The 15855-nt window shown below is 36.0% G+C and overlaps 1 protein-coding gene across 9 annotated transcripts in view; it reads left to right on the top strand.

Annotated features, from left to right (window-relative positions):
- Positions 1–14748, top strand: part of LOC106180064 (UDP-glucose:glycoprotein glucosyltransferase 2-like) — a 28003-nt gene extending 13255 nt beyond the window's left edge. For 2 of the 9 annotated variants that reach the window (XM_087008430.1, XM_087008426.1), the window contains 9 exons: positions 433–539; positions 1299–2426; positions 5350–5429; positions 7317–7423; positions 8158–8243; positions 8572–8656; positions 9342–9426; positions 11748–11907; positions 12664–14748. In XM_087008430.1, the coding sequence (XP_086864556.1) occupies positions 433–532 (100 nt within the window). In that variant the 3' untranslated portion in view covers positions 533–539; positions 1299–2426; positions 5350–5429; ... (4 more) ...; positions 11748–11907; positions 12664–14748. The other 7 variants (XR_015333424.1, XM_087008428.1, XM_087008427.1 and 4 more) reach the window with 7 other exon arrangements.
- The last annotated feature ends 1107 nt before the right edge of the window (positions 14749–15855 follow it).

The following is a 15855-nucleotide window of genomic DNA, read 5'->3' as shown; positions in this document are numbered from 1 at the left end:
TGTCATTTTTTTTTTCATATATTGGGACTTTCATCATGTGAATTTTAACTCTCATGGTCCTGAAACTGTAATCTTATTGTAGGGGTGGATTGAGACCATTTTCTGGGTCTCCTGGAAGACAGTCAGATTTTAAAGTTTATATTAACGGGTTTCTGTTGGAAGACCATCAAAATGGAGGATGGATCAACAAAGATACTTTGGAATACTGTCAGAAAATATCTCTAGATCTGCTCCTGTTATTGACCATGTTACCTGTTTTGCATGATTAAAAATCAGTGTTGACTGACTGTGCTATTATAAGCATTTATTATTGCATCAAAATTGACAAAATGACCTATTTTGCATCTTTTTTTTTCTGTTTTTTGTCTGTACATTTGACAGCTTTGCTGCCTTGTATTCTTTATTTTTGATTTATTTCATGGCCTACTAAAGCAATTCATATCAGGACACATTGTTGGCCTATCTCCTGTTAGTGGTAGATGGTGGCAGGGGGTTGAGGAATGGCCCTCATTGTTTGAGTACACAGCAATGAGACACAGGTGGAGTGTGGTTTTAAGTTACCTTTATTATGATTATAATTATTTTTATTATACCCAAGCTGGCACTTCGAAAAACAGGATAATTGCACTTGTATTTCGCTTACAGGCTTTCCTGTATTTTCATATGCTTTGGTGCATTCATCCTGTTGTTGAAAGCGCCAGCCATGGTATAAGTCAGTTCCAGCTACTCACTGGCCACTGTATGCGACATACAAGAGCAAGATATATCTCAACTTGTGTTGTAACTAGTGTTTATTGTTGCTATTGTGTTCATGAACATGACGTAGAGGCTTTTATTTCTCTTATTATCTTGTCTCCATTTTGATTTAAAGTGGAATGCACTTTAGATTATATTCAATATATAACCCAGTTTTTGTCATGAGCATGAAAAAAAAACACATTAAAGGCATTGTAGGGAGTTTCTCAAAAAAAAAAACAAACATCACAAGTAGTTGCAGCAGGAACTGCTTATTTATACACACTGTGTATCTAATCAGGGTCAGTGACAAGGTGACATTTATAAACACTATGTATCTATTCAGGGTCAGTGACATGGTGACTTTGATCCACACCCTGTATCTATTCAGGGTCAGTGACATGGTGACATTGATCCATACTATGTATCTATTCAGGGTCGGTGACATGGTGACATTGATCCATACTCTGTATCTATTCAGGGTCGGTGACATTTATCCATACTATGTATTTATTCAGGGTCAGTGACACGGTGACATTGATCTATACTATGTAACTATTCAGGGTCAGTGACATGGTGATGCAGGTGGGCAGTCTGTTGATGTCCAATCAGCAGGCCAGCATAGCCTCCAGGACTGACATACAGTTTGCTGGAGACCAGCACAGGTATGCTCACACACAGCACAGGTATGTCCACACACAGCACGGGATGTTCACACAGCGCAGGTATGTTCCCACACACACACACACACACACACAGCGCAGGTATGTTCACACACAGCACAGGTATGTTCACACACACAGCACAGTACATGTTCACACACAGCACAGGTATGTTCACACGCACTCATTTGCCAAATACAGCACAGGTATGATGACACACAGCACAGGTATGTTCACACACACACATACACACACACAGCGCAGGTATGTTCACACACAGCACATAAGATGTGTCATACTAAATAAACTGGGAAATAACCCTTCCTTTGGACGTGTCACTGCATTTTTGCATTGTTGTAACTTATGTTTGGAATTAGCCACAAAATGAACAACCTATCCTTGAAACATGCCAAGTAGCCAGTGAACAGGGGATTGGTATGTACTTTGTGCCAGTCCATTTACAGCTATGTCAGTTTACTCACTGCTGAGTTAAATGGGATATCTTCCCATTTTCTTAATGATGTAGATTTTTCTGATTGAACTATTACATCATGAAATAAAATTTTACATAGACAAAGAGATTTAAAAGTAAGAAAAAAAAGTTGAAATATGATATGATTCACAAATAAGTATTAAAAAAAGCATCAATTACTCCTTTTTAATCCTGAAGTTCAGGAGCTGGATGGAGAATGAAACCCTTTGAAGTCATTATGCTGCATATTGAAAAGAATTATTGACAGGTCATTAACAATTTGTTGTTTTACGTGACATTGTTTTTCTGGAAAAAGAACTGGATTTTGTTATTGATGTAACTCTCAGTATTTTCCAGGGTATTGATACCATAATGGCAATTCTGAGTGTCTGTGAAAATGTACTGGTTGAATTATAAGTACTTTACTGACTGTTTAAAATACCTACATCTTCATTGTGTTAAAAATCCCAGCTAAACCTTAGGAACCAGCCTATGATGTAACATTCATAGTGGACCCAGTTTCCCAGGAGACACAGAAAGTGACCCCATTACTCAGGGTGAGTACAGTTTGGGATTTGCCAAATAGTTGACATCTTTCACTCTAAGAGAAGATATGTTTATATTTAATCTGTTTATCCTGCACAAGCTGGAGAAGTTAGACGGAGCCAAGTGGGTGTAAATGTAATATAGTATTGTTTTTATGAAACACATTGTTTTGGAATATAATAAATCACTGTAAGCTGATTTTACATGTATCTAGAATAGATTCTCAGCAGTAAGGATGCATTTTTATGTACAGACACAGATGTGTCTGTACATATTGCCATCACCTGCGTCTGTCGTCGCCGTCGCCGATGCCGATGGCGATGCCGATGCCGATGCCGATGCCGTCGCCGGCGCCGTGCACTTTCCTTGTAAACACGATAAGTGGAAAGCAGTTTCACTTTTTGGCTTTATATTTACAGAGCTGATGAATATTCATAAAACGCAGGTCAAGTTCGAAAATCAGCATGATCGGGCCATTATTGTAGAAGTTATGCTGTTTTTTCACTTTTCAGCATATATGCAACCTTGTAAACACATTTCAAGGAAAACCGTTAGGCTTGTTGTCACGAAACTCACAGGAGTAATCAATCTTACTAAAACGCAGGTCAAGTTCGAAAATCAGCATGATCTGGCCACCATTTTAGTAGTTTTGCGGTTTTTTCATTGTTCAGCATATATGCAACACTGTAAACACAATATAAGAAAAACAGAAAGCCCAATTGTCATTAAACTCACAGGAATGGTCAGTCTTACTAAAACGTAGGTGGAGTTCGAAAATCAGCATAATCGGGGCATTATTTTAGAAGTTATGCTGTTTTTTCACATTTCCTCAGATTTCCTCAGATTTAATTCTTAGGCATCTTAAAAGCCTTATTATTTAAGTAATAAGATACGTAAAAGTGTTTGTTTGACATTTCCTGCATCTTTACAACATTGTTAGTTGATTATATAAAAATGATGGTAAACTTGTTATCATGTATTGTGTAATCAAGTGTCAAAAACGGAAATAAACTCATATCATTGCAGTTTGTCAGATTCAATCATCCACTATGTTCAGAATCTCAGAATGGAGGAAATTGGACATTTAACACTGTTCTATTGATACTTTTCTCATCTCATCAATTTTCTTAGTTGGTCATAAAAAATGGCAGTAAAATGTTTATTTTGTTTTATGTTAAAAAAGTGTTAAAAACGGAAATAAACCCATGTCAGAACAGTGCTGTCTTGTTTCACATTTCCTCAGATTCAATTCTTAGGCATGTTAACAGTCTCATTATTTAACTAATAAGACATGTTAAAGTGTTTGGTTGACATTTCCTGTATCTTTACAACATTATTAGTTGATTATGTAAAACTGAAGGTAAACTTGTTATCATGTATTGTGTAATAAAGTTTCAAAAATGGAAATAAACTCATATCATTGCAGTTTGTCAGATGCAATCATTCACTATGTTTAGAATCTCAGAATGGAGGAAATTGGACATTTAACACTGTTGTATTTATATTTTTCCCATCTCATCAATTTTCTTAGTTGATCATATAAAGATGGCAATAACCTGTTAATTTTGTTTTATGTTAAAAAAATTGTTAAAAATGGAAAACAAAAACATTTCAGAACAGTGCTGTCTTGTTTACATTTTGGCATTTTCAAGTTGTGACTTTGAAGTTCCATATGGGCCTGAAGACCTTTGCTAGTCACATTTTCTGAATATCCATGATGCTAATATTTTATTATTAAAATTGATGGTCATTATGCTGTTAAACATTATGTAATATTGCATCAAAATTTGAAAAAAAACTATTTTGGGCACTGCTCCCATGATGACCATTTAAGAAAAACAATGTCACTTACTGTTCTCAAACAGTACAGTAAATATGTACAGATGTGTCTGTACATATTGCCATCACCTGTATCTGCCGTCGCCGCCATCACTGTCGCCGGCGCTGGCGCCGTGCACTTTCATTGTAAACATGATAAGTGGAAGGCAGTTTTACTTTTTGGCTGTATGTTTACAGAGCTGATGAATATTCATAAAACGCAGGTCAAGTTCGAAAATCAGCATGATCGGGCCATTTTAAGGGAAGTTATGCTGTTTTTTAACTTTTCAGCATATATGCAACACTGTAAACACATTTCAAGGAAAACTGATAGGCCTGTTGTCATGAAACTCACAGGAGTAATCGATCTTATTATAACGCAGGTCAGGTTCGAAAATCGGCATGATCGGGCCACTGTTTTAGTAGTTATGCTTTTTTCTTCACTTTTCAGCGTATATGCAACACAGTAAATACAATATAAGAAAAACAGATGGGCCAATTGTCATGAAACTCACAGGAGTGGTCATTCCTGCTAAAACGCAGGTTGAGTTCAAAAATCAGCTTAATCGGGCCATTATTTCAAAGAAATGCCGTTTTTTCACATTTCCTCAGATTCATTTCTTAGGCATGTTAACAGTTTCATTATTTAATTAATAAGATACTTAAAAGTGTTTGTTTGGCATTTCCTGCATCTTTACAACATTATTAGTTGATTATGTAAAAATGATGGTAAACTTGTTATCGTGTATTGTGTAATAAAGTTTCAAAAATGGAAATAAACTCATATCATTGCAGTTTGTCAGATTCAGTCATTAAAATTTTGCATCAGAATTGACAGTAGCCTATTTTGTGCATAGTTATTTCCTGTTTTTTGTCTGTACATTTGACAGCTTTGCTGCCTTGTTTCAAATGTCAAACAGAAAAGTGTCTTGGCAGAGTCATTGCTATCAGACCCTGTTCCCATCTCCAGGACACATAACTTGCATTCAACTTTCGCGGCTCTGATGTCTGGCATGCCTACTGAAGCCATTGGGGCATAATTAACTATTGTTTAGCAGCTTCAGTAGACATGCCAGATATCTAAGCCAATCATTATAACAGTGTTTTATGTTGCAGGCACTGCTCAAAGTTGCAAACCTTAAGATTCAAATGTTCATGAATTGCAGAGAAAAATTGTCAGAAATGCCACTGAAAAGGTAAGTTTCTTTGAGAAATATTAACATTTCAAAGTAGACACTACAATACACTACATGGCACTGCACTACACTGCACTGCACTGCACTACACTACACTACATAGCACTGCACTACACTGCACTACAATACACAACGTAGCACTGCACTACACTACACTGCTATACACTACATAGCACTGCACTACACTATACTGCACTGCACTACACTGCAATACACTACACTACACTGCAGTGCACTGCACTCGACTGCACTGCACTACACTACATAGCACTGCACTACACTGCACTGCACTACAATACACGACGTAGCACTGCACTACACTACACTACACTGCTATACACTACATAGCACTGCAGTACACTATACTGCACTGTGCTACACTACACTGCAATACACTACGTAGCACTGCACTGCACTCGACTACACTGCACTGCACTACAATACACTACATAGCACTGCACTACACTACACAACACTGCAATACACTACACTACACTGCAGTGCACTGCACTATACTACACTGCACTGTAATACACTACACTGCAATACACTACACTACACTACACTGCACTGCACTACAATACACTACATAGCACTGCACTACACTACACAACACTGCAATACACTACACTACACTGCAGTGCACTGCACTATACTACACTGCACTGCACTAGAATACACTACATAGCACTGCACTATATTACACTACACTGCACTGCACTACACTATGTTGCACTGCACTGCACTACACTACAATACACTACATAGCACTGCACTACACTGCATAGCATTGCACTGCACTGCACTACATAGCAATGCACTACACTGCAATATACTATATATCACTGCACTACACTGCAATACACTACACAGCACTGCACTGCAATACACTACACTGCAGTGCACTATACTACACTGCAATACACTGCACTGCACTGCACTACATTGCAATACACTACACTACACTGCAGTGCACTGCACTATACTACACTGCACTGTAATACACTACACTGCAATACACTACACTACACTGCACGGCACTATACTACACTGCACTACACTATACTGCACTGTGCTACACTATACTGCACTGCGCTACACTACACTGCAATACACTACATAGCACTGCACTACACTACACTACTCTGCAATACACTACACTAAACTGCAGTGCACTGCACTATACTGCACTGCACCGCACTAGAATACACTACGTAGCACTGCACTGTATTACACTACACTACACTGCACTGCACTACAATACACTACATAGCACTGCACTACACTACACTGCTATATACTACAAAGCACTGCACTACACTGCACTGCACTACACTACACTGCTATACACTATGTAGCACTGCACTGCACTGGACTACACTGCACTGCACTACACTACAATACACTACATAGCACTGCACTACACTGCACTGGACTACACTACACTGCATAGCACTGCACTGCACTACATAGCAATGCACTACACTGCAATGCACTATATAGCACTGCACTACACTACACAGCACTGCACTACACTGCAATACACAACATAGCACTGCACTACACTGCACTGCAATACACTACACTGCACTGCACTGCACTGCACTACACTACACTGCAATACATTGCACTGCACTACACTGCAATACACTACACTACACTCCAGTGCACTGCACTATACTACACTGCACTGTAATACACTACACTGCAATACACTACACTACACTACACTGCACGGCACTATACTACACTGCACTGCACTACACTGCACTGCAATACACTACACTACTCTAAAGTTAGTGCACTATCATTCATTTCAATTATTCTTTGCACAGTAGTCAATGCAAGTTATACAGATATATGAAGTATGACCCCATTTCTTTGTAGGTCACTGCCATGACCAGAATTCAGGCCAGCCCTCCAGGGGCCTGCAGTTTGTACTGGGGACCAAGAGTCAGCAGGCAGTGGTGGACACTTTCTTCATGGCCAACCTGGTACGTAACTGGGCAGAGTGTGCAGGTGGGGGGTGTCTTTTATCTTAAGAAGGAACTACAGGGAAACTTTTTTTTGTGTGTGTGATTTGACAAAATGGAAAATGTAGTATAGATTCTTGAAACAATCATATGTTAACAAAAGAGATCACAAATATTTTCTCACATGACAGAAAATCTCTACATTCCATCAACTAAAGGACTAATAGGTCAGAGATTATAACACCTGAAGAGTAATCTGTTTAAACCTTCCATAGAAAAGTGACCTGGGAGTACAGGCTATGATGTATTTAGGTATAGCAAAGTGCTTCTCTGAGGATATTTTTTTATCTTATCTGTAATTATTGAATGAAAATTCACATTTTATTTTCATGGTATGATGGCAGTCCCTTAAATGTGTTGCTTTGTGTATATTTGATATAAGGGACATCCTAGAATATTGCTGATACTAAAGCTTACCAAGTTGGATATCTTAAAATTTAAACACACTCTTTTACATGCATGTAATTGGCATTTATTGTTTTTTAAAACTTCTTCACTTACTTCAGACACAAATTAGATGTAGTGTTATTAGTGGATCATTTTTTTCTTCAATTTTGCAGGGGTTCTTTTTATGTACAGACATTTAAGTGTACATTTTTTCTGTGCTGTCACTGTTGTTAGTTTTTCTCGTTTGAATAATTCTGGCAATTGACAAAATGCTTGAAATATTAACTTGCCTTAAACCACTATTTTAGGGTTATTTCCAACTGAAAGCTAAGCCAGGGGCTTGGATGTTACAACTTTAACATGAACATTCAGAGGAAATCTACAAGATAGCAAGGTTAGTTACCACTTTGTGCTGCCATAGTAGAGTTGTTCTTAATCACCTTTATTTGCTAAAGTTAATGTGGTGTAAGTTATTGTCTTGGGTTGTAGATGTCCTAAATTCGATGAAAATATCAATTACATTATGTATTCATTTCAAGTTACGTATGATTCTGTGTTCTGGAGTCATTTTCAGTGCCTTGGACTAACAAGTCAGCCAGTTGATGTTATTACTTAGTATTTTGCTTTGTTGAGACTAAATGTTTTAACCTTGCTAGGAAAAGTTAATGAAGGCTATAATAGTTCTTTATATACTGTTCATCTTCTATGTTTTCCTCCTCTAGCCATGAGAGGACAGACTCTCCACCAGATTCACCTAACATTACTATTGTCATGAACAGCTTCCTCAGTAAAATCATCAAAGTCAAGGTGGGTAGTGCTGAGGGTGGTGACTTTCATGGGTTTGTGGAAAATTTATGTTGACAGAATGATTCTGCTGTTCTAGGTACTACTTAAAAACAGAAAATACTGTAACACTACTACCAAAACAGATAAAGATCAAACTAAAACATATTATTCCTACCAGCTTCTTCAGTTTTAATTATAGAATATTTTCTCAAGTATTATTCATATCACAGAATTTATGTTTATAAGGCTCAGTAAGCTTGCTTTGTTGACCTGTTTCAGAGATGTGTAAAGCACTTGCTTCACAAAATATAAACTATATCATCTATGAGGTATTGCCATATATGTACATGCAGGTTATTCAAATTGGATGTGTGTACTCGGAGAGTCCATTCTAAGTTCCATTCTAAGTTCTCCATCATTCTGATCTTCTTATTTTCAAAATGATTGCTCTCTCTCTCTCATTGTGATCTGCTTATTTTCAAAATGATTGCTTTTCATTGTGATCTGCTTATTTTTAAAATGATTGCTCTCTCTCATTGTGATCTGCTTATTTTCAAAATGATTGCTTTTCATTGTGATCTGTTTATTTTCAAAATGATTTCTCTCTCTCATTGTGATCTGCTTATTTTCAAAATAATTGCTCTCTCTCTCATTGTGATCTGCTTATTTTCAAAATAATTGCTCTCTCATTGTGATCTGTTTTTAGGTAAGCAAGAAGCCAGGGCAGGAGTCAGATGATTCGTTGGGAGGAGTAGGAGACAAGAGGAGGGGTTATGAGATTCTTCATCCAGGTAAAACATATTTCCATATTGTGAAAATAACACTTTTCTTCAAGAACATGTGGAGATGAAGGGTGTATGTTATATTCCAGTGTAGAGATGAAGTGTTTATGTTGTATTCCAGTGTAGAGATGAAGTGTTTATGTTGTATTCCAGTGTAGAGATGAAGTGTGTATATTGTATTCCAGTGTAGAGATGATGTGTGTATGTTGTATTCCAGTGAAGAGATGAAGTGTGTATGTTGTATTCCAGTGTAGAGATGAAGTGTGTATGTTATATTCCATTGTAGAGATGAAGTGTGTATGTTGTATTCCAGTGTAGAGCTGAAGCGTATATATGTTGTAGAGATGAAGTGTTTATGTTGTATTCCAGTGTAGAGATGAAGTGTATATGTTGTATTCCAGTGTAGAGAAGCACACGAATGAAACGCAGTGCCTCGATATGAAACCAGACAACTTTTGTGTTTTTAATCTCCAAATACGAAAAAAAATCAATTAAGCTAATAAATAGGCTAACGTTAAGAACGTATTATATCGTTTGTTTTATATTAATTATTATTTAAGATCATAATAATAAACAAGTCGCATTTCGATGTACTCCATGCTATAACCTTTATATAAAAATAGCAATTTTTACGAGATTACAAATTGTATCGCATTGTTTGGTTCCATTGCCTCGCTTTCAAAAATTAGAACAGGCGCTCCAAAATCGTAAAACGAAGTTAAAAATTTTATATTGGCCGAGTTCCCCCACTGTTAAGAATATCCTCGCAGCATTATCTGCAGTTAACCTTCCTACGATTTTCAATGTATTTTGCAATGTAATTTACAATCCTCCAGGTGAAGAATTTTATTAATCAAGAGTAGGGGAGGTGTGAAAATCCCCATTGGGGCCACATATAACACTATAAATACAATGGGAATCCCCTTAAAATGAAGGTAAAATAAATGTTTTTCTAAGGAATTCCGACGGATTTACTTTTTACAACATAAAATCAATAGAACATTTCTAATATAAATTTTCAAAAAGACACCAGAGAGGTAATGAAATAAAATCAACCAGACGGTCTTTGTCAATTTCACCAACTTGTTTATTTCAAACAGCGCACTTTTCGCACATGCGCAGTTGTTTGAAGCCTGTGCTGTGTAGAGATTAAGTGTTTATGTTGTATTCCAGTGTAGAGATGAAGTGTGTATATTGTTTTCCAGTGTAGAGATGAAGTGCGTATATTGTATTCCAGTGTAGAGATGAAGTGTGTATGTTGTATTCCAGTGTAGAGATGAAGTGTGTATGTTATATTCCAGTGTAGAGATGAAGTGTGTATATTGTATTCCAGTGTAGAGATGAAGTGTGTATGTTATATTCCAGTGTAGAGATGAAGTGTGTATGTTGTATTCCAGTGTAGAGCTGAAGCGTATATATGTTGTAGAGATGAAGTGTGTATTTTGTATCCAGTGTAGCGATGAAATGTGTATGTTGTATTCCAGTGTAGAGATGAAGTGTGTATGTTGTATTCCAGCGTAGAGATGAAGTGTGTATGTTATATTTCAGTGTAGAGATTAAGTATGTATATTATATTCTAGTGTCGAGATGAAGGATAAAGAATTTTTGGTCACCCTAAAATTTTAATTGTGTGTAGTAGGTAAAGAATTTGTTTGGATGTGACTTTTGGCTTATTTTTAAGATTGTGATATTTGCAACTTAACTGTTATTTAGAAACAGCAAAGCCTGGTGTGTTAGCCTGTGTATCATTCATACATCTTGCCTGTTCACATAGGAATGATGTTCACCTATATTGAAATAGGTGATATGTTCAATTGGCATCTGAACTCTGATATCAACCTGATTTTATGGTTCATTTGGCACATTTGTTATAGAAAGAAAACTGTGTTACTTACTATTTTTTTTTTAACTTACAAGAATGATTCTTAGGATGGACATACAGCCCAAATTAGAAAACCAGCTCTGTTTGATTATCATTAGTACCACCAGCGTGTGTCAACTCCGCCGGCTCCTTGAGCTCCGCAGGGTCGCATGGGATACAAGTCACCATTACCGCTTCTCCTCCTAGACTGCATTTTCTGTTTTTTGTCTGTACGTTTGACAGCTTTGCTGCCTTGTCATGAGGTTGTGACTACTTGAATGTTTCAGTTTAATGCAAAGTTCTGGAGCATATTTAACTTTTGAAACCTGATGCTAAAAACGAAGTCACTATTTCATTTTTATTTTATTTTGTGAGAAATGTAACTTGTTTTATGAAAGCTATCAAGACTGACCTTGTGGGCTAAGAGTGGCTTGAGTGGGGGTTATATTTCACCTTTTGTTTACTCCAGTGTAATAACCCGCAGACCAAAGGACCTAAGCTGAATGAAGCTAAGAGAATAGTAGCTGAGTGGGAAGAATATGACAATGAAGCAAGGAGGATATTTGAAAACTTTACCAGAAATAAACCCACACTAAGTTCACTAAGTGCTGACCACAGTTAAGCACAAGGTCAGTGAGATTTTGAATTCTGACATCTTGCTTGAATTCCTCAAAAAGCAGTTAATGCACCTCAAAAAGGGGTCACATGTAAAAAGAAAAGTTGAAATGTACGAGGCTTTTTACTGTCCTTCATTGATGATAAACAGTGTAGTGTGTTAGTAAAAACTATAGCTTTCAAGTCTGTTAAACTAGATAAGAAGTGTAAGTGAGCAGCACTTCAGGTAAAGTGCAATATTTTTGGTAAGTTGAATGGCCTGAACAATTCATATTTTACCAAAATTTTTATTGCTGCATTTCAATTTATTCGATCAAAATGATGTTATTTTTAAAGTAGACTCATTCAAACTGTTTGGCACACTACCGTATTCATTTATTATAAAACTGTATTCAAACATAATTCCAATCACTTTTTATTATAATTTATTGTCCTGTCATTACTCAACTGCTATCCTAAAGCCTCCAGACATGCTATCAGCTTTCTTTATTTTTTTATTGAGGACATTTTAGTAACATTTTCAAACCTGGTTGATTTATATCAAATAAGGGAAACGTGGAACGGCTATACTTTGTACATATTTTGTCCCATGCACATTCATTTTTATCAGTTGTCCACAAAATGCATATTGAAATTGCAAAATAAAGCCATAAGTATTATGTAATTGTGTCATGTTCAAGTTGCAATTGGCGATTGTATTCCAAGTGGTATAGTTAATATTCAGTAAATTTACTACAAGTTGCTTAGCTCTGTTTTTGTTGTCTTTCCAGAAACCAGTACACAACCAAGAGATGAGCTGTGATACTAGCCTATCACTAGTTAAGCTCCTGCAATTGAGGGAAGTGCTGTCTGCATTCCATTTATTCCTTCTCAACAGAAAATGCTCTCCAGTATGAATTTTGATGATGTTATTCCTAGTTGGTGAAAGAGATTTAGATCGATCCAGAGATTTAGATTTAGATCGACCTAACTCCCTGGGGGTTCCACTAAATTGCAGTCAGCCGAGCGCACCATAGTTAATTGCCCCCTTACAGCTTTTAGTAGGTGGGACAGACACTTAAGCCGGCTAAGCTGACAGTAATCTAGGGAGACTCTCCAAAGGAATAGATGGATCTAAAATATATGGGAATGGGGTCATAAATTAACTATATATTAATATGAATATACAGTAAATATGCAATTTTCAAACATACACATATTACAAAATTTTAATTCTTGAAACGAAAAAAAACACACATTGCAGATTAGATGTTATAATTGCTGTCTTTATGCAATTCATTAATCAGTTTGAATTCCAAGATGGAAGTTTGTAATTTGTAGTATTGTTAGTGGTGGCTGGTTTGTGACATAGGCAGTAATATGAGGTCCAAAACAATTTTGTTTCTTTTTCAAAATGTTGGCTAGATAGGCAGCTGTTACATTGTAGGTGTGCATTATATATATATATATATATATATATATATATATATATATATATATATATATATATATATATATATATGAGGTTCATATGATATTTATATTAGTTTAAAGGATACTAATGGTGACAGTGATATCAGGGCTTAGTCTCTGTCTCCCTTAAGCTATTACGTTGCTCATACTCATTGAAAAATATATCTACACCCCTTTATTCAGTCTTTCAGGTTAGGTCTGATTTGATCAGCTTTGTTATGTATAATGTTAACATGTTTAGGAAAATAATTATATTTGAACATTTTTGTTGTACCACCTCTGTCTGAGCTAGAGATCCATTGGATGTGTGCCAGCCTGGCCTGGCTGTCTGTAGGTGTGTTCTTATTACAGGGGAGGAAAACCAACCACTTAATTTTTGTGGCAATTGTGTTATTATGATCACTATTAGCCCTGAAATCTTGTTTCTTGTATGTGTTGAGGAAAAAAATTGAAATGTTATGGTAACAGCAATAAGTTCTAGAGAAGTGATATTTGGTGCCATTTGTCTTTTATTCTAAGTTCCACAGCATTGTGTTGTAATATCATTATAGTGAAAAAGTCAGATAAAATATTGCCAGTAAATGGTGTTGAATATCTCTGAAATAAAAATAGAAGTAACAGGTGTAACTGATATGTAGGAAGTAGAATGTGGAGATTCAGATTTTGTTAATGGGCTTGACTTTTGACATTTTTATAGGCTTTTTTCACATCGGTTATTTTAGCCACACAGCTGTACCAGTATGTTTTGAGAAATTGACAACTATGAGCCTGGCTGTTATGTAGTAAAATCAGCTAAATGGAGGCTGAGTGCATTATATCTGTGTCTCTTAAAGCACATATATACAGCTGTATCTCTGGCAATTTTTAGTGCACATATGAATGGTGCTACGCTCAGGAGGGAGGTGTATTTCCTTTACAGCATGTGCAACTTAATGTTATGTACAGCTATTGCCATAAAACTGTGAACAAAAGATTGTTACCAGACTATTTAATGATATTTATATATATGCCTATAATGTGACATTAAAAAATACCAACCAAAAACTTCTGAAAGGTATGGAAAGCCTGTGTAATGTTATGGTAATGATAATAATAATGCCAGTTTTGCCTGTATTTTCGGTGAAAAGAGTAAAATAGCTGTTCCACTGATCACATTGACAAAGCTCAGGATATTTAGAAACTTGACAACAAACAAAATATGCGTACTGAATAAAAGAATAAAAATTTTGAAAGGCTTTCATATGCAGCTTCTGTTGTTCATCCAAAGTTAATATGTAACAAATGTAAGGTAGAAAATAAGGGGAGTATATTTGTGTTGCACACTTACACGTGATAACTATTATGAAACTATTGGCGATTATGAAAAAAATGTGAAGCATGAGAATAAAAGAAATTTAATATTATTGAGATTTTGTTGTTTTTTTGATTGTGAATTTTAATTATGCATTTGTAATTGATTTTCCAAAATATTGTGTATTACCAATTAAAAATTTTTTACAATTAGCATGAAATACAATCTGATTCTTGGGAATCTGAGGTAATCCATGGTTTGAATGTTCAAAGTAAGTAGAACAAATGGGACAGTAATGTGGTGGATGATAGCAACTTTGATGTTGTCTTGGAGGACATTGACATTTGGGTTTTAAATTATATAATAAAACAATTGACTTTTGCAAACCTGAAAAAAGTGATCTTGAATTAGAGAACCCACTGTTCCCCTCTCTCCCTGAGGCCAGAGAAGCACTGCTCGGACCACTTTGTTTAAGGGGGACAGGAGAAAATTTTGAAGGAATTAAATGTTGTTCAAAAAAAGAGATTGTTATGATTCATATAAATTTTAATGGATTTCGAAAAGACAGAAGAGGAGGAGATCTTGCAAATGTCTTGTTAAAATTCTATGAGATAACAAAGAGAATGAGTAAGAGACATGATTCAAACAAGTCAATCATTGTGATTTTGGAAAAGATAGTCATTTACATATTTAAAAAAATGGGCTGCATTCAATTTTAAAAGACCATCCACTTTATACGCACCAAGATTTAGCTGTCTTTGTAGTATGCATTCCCAAACTCTCAACCAAGTGCCCTCACTTTTCTCACCTGAGGGGTTAAAAACCAGGCGAAGTCATATGCTTGCCTATTAAATTCTTTAGCTGGCATTTAAGCAATTGTCACTGCATTATGAGCAGTTGCATTAACTGAAAGCCAAGAATAATACAACTGCTGAGACACTATGGAAAAGTTATTTGTTTTGATATTCTTTTTATCTGGTTAATTGATCAAGGCTAGCTAATTTTTCTAAATTTTCATGACCACACATGTAATGGTTGATTTATAGTAAAGCAGTAAATCTAACACAAGTGCTTGATCGGTCTCATATCTACAAATCTGAAGAACTAAGAGCAATGGCATCAGAGCAAGTGCCTTGAAGTGCTGTGTGTGTGTGGTACAATGCAGTACACAAACCAACACACTTATTCACTTACCATCCAGCTTTACATCACATTCATA

This window comes from Lingula anatina, chromosome 3, assembly GCF_051362555.1.
Source record: "Lingula anatina isolate TDL-2025a chromosome 3, LinAna3.0, whole genome shotgun sequence".
In the NCBI taxonomy this organism is placed as follows: domain Eukaryota; kingdom Metazoa; phylum Brachiopoda; class Lingulata; order Lingulida; family Lingulidae; genus Lingula; species Lingula anatina.
This window is presented reverse-complemented; position numbering and strand designations above follow the sequence as displayed.